General features: G+C 37.5%; 1 protein-coding gene across 1 annotated transcript; it reads right to left on the bottom strand.

Annotated features, from left to right (window-relative positions):
• Positions 1-297: 297 nt before the first annotated feature.
• Positions 298-1743, bottom strand: RSPO2 (R-spondin 2; the record flags this gene model as incomplete). The annotated part of the gene is made up of 2 exons (XM_010291317.1): positions 298-554; positions 1600-1743. Coding segments are annotated over 2 exons (401 nt in total), but the record flags the coding sequence as incomplete, so codon positions are not given.
• Between the last annotated feature and the right edge of the window lie 295 nt (positions 1744-2038).

The raw sequence follows: 2038 nt of genomic DNA, 5'->3' as shown, positions 1-2038 counted from the left end.
GATTATTCCTTTTATCTGCTTGTGGTAATTGCCATAAGCTGGTCTCATGCTGAAAAGCTTGATATTTATCACTATTCTGCTTGTATCACACCTATCACAGTCTGGCCCTGATCTACGATATTCAGAACAAATAACACATTCCAGCTAACAGTTCCAGCTAACAATGTCATGTGTAACTAACTTCATTTAATTTAAATACCCATCACACCAGCACCGGGTAGTACCACCGCCTTTCAGCCTTGGCTGGCAGAACAGAGACAGGATTTCCCATTCAGCTGGGATGAAATAGAATTTTTCTCAAGTTAGAAATAGGATTTCAGTTAAGGAAAGCTCATAAAGATTTTTGTGGCATGGACTGTGCTTACCTCCTGGACAATGCCTCATGGCCATTTTACACCGTCTGGATTCTGCAATGGTTGGGCATGGTATCGTGTCTTTCGCTGGCTTCTTCACAATTTGCCTTGTTCTCGTTTCCAGGCCCCACTTAAATCCACATGTTTTGTTATTTCTGCTGCAAATTCCCCACTCACTCCACTGACCCACTTCACAGCCTTCTGATAAAGCAAACAAAAAGACGAATGAGCAATTCTTCTGGGTTTTTTTTTCCTTTAGTTTGTTTTTTTTCATTAGAATACACTACTAGAAACCACCACTTGAAAGTTTTACTGTTTACAGGCAAAAACTTAGAAACAAAATTAAAATCTCTTACAGAACCTGAAAGAATCTTTTTGGCTGGCATCAATCTGAGCATAAAACCGTAAGACTATCAATCTGTATGTATAGACATCACGTCAGTCCCAAATATTCAATACCCTCCTAAACTCATGAGATTGATTTAGATTTTTTTCTTTTTAATAAATAAATCCTATTTCATTGTCACCTGGATTTGCAAAGCTCAAGAGTCACACTTCCAGGTTCTCACCATCATGAAATGCAAGGAACACTCTTGAAAGAAAAGAGTCTGTTCTGACACTGTTCCCAGACTTCAAGATTAAACACCAAATTGTGACACTCCAGAAACATTGTGAAAACTGCCAATGCTGGCTCAGAGTTATAAAGTAAATTTCTACTAAAAACACTTATTTGGTGGTTTATATTTATTACTTGCTAATAGAAAAGGGGGGAGCTGCAGAGAAACTAAAAGTGAATTTGAAGCCCAGATGCTACAGGAGTTTAATCTCCCCTGCCCTGGGTTTCTGGCATTCATTAAAGGCAATATGAGCAGGTAGTTTTATGAGGACAAGAGTGCAACAAGTACATCATTGACTTAAAGTTCTAATGCAAAAGCCGGCCTTCCTGAAATCATACAAATTCTGAGTTATAAATCCCCATACAAGGTGATTTACAGTTAAGAGGACAGAACTTTCTGATGCAGAACAGAATGACATTCCCAATAATGTAATATTTCAAAGTTTGGGAAAAAAATGTGTTTTTTTAATTATTATTATTAGGGGTAAAGAGATCCAGACACAATCTATTAGTGAAGATTTCTTGATAGAAAATACTAAGCAACAGCTTTAAAATAGTTTCATAGGTATTTGAACCCATCCACCTGGCAAAAGAGCTGCTTCAGCAGCACGGTTGTGCTAGAAGACTCACCCACACATTCCATAAGCTCTTCCAAGGCTGCAAATCCAGGGGGGCATCCTCGGAAGCAGCGGCCTCTGTGTGAGTAGAAGCCAGTTTTGCATTTGGTACAAAAGTCTCTGCTAAAGCAGGAGTCGCAGTTTTCTATTCTGCATCCTGAATCAAAAGGATCATAAGGAACAATGAGACAGCTAAGTTAGGGTAAGACTAAAAATGAAAGGTCTTATAAAGCAATAAAATAGCAAAACCAGAATTGCTATAATGAGGAATACTGTCATCCTGAAATCTATCTGCTGTATAAGAGAAATAATAGGTAACTGTAACTGTTTTCCACATTTTCCCCTACATCTTTTTAATCCTTTTTTTTTTAATAAAAACTGCAGATAAAACCTCTAGTTAAGTGATATTTGAGTTAATTACATCTTTTTGGAGGAAAAACGTTCAATGAAAA

Source organism: Phaethon lepturus, unplaced genomic scaffold (genome assembly GCF_000687285.1).
Source record: "Phaethon lepturus isolate BGI_N335 unplaced genomic scaffold, ASM68728v1 scaffold17147, whole genome shotgun sequence".
NCBI classification, from domain to species: Eukaryota; Metazoa; Chordata; class Aves; order Phaethontiformes; family Phaethontidae; genus Phaethon; species Phaethon lepturus.
This window is presented reverse-complemented; position numbering and strand designations above follow the sequence as displayed.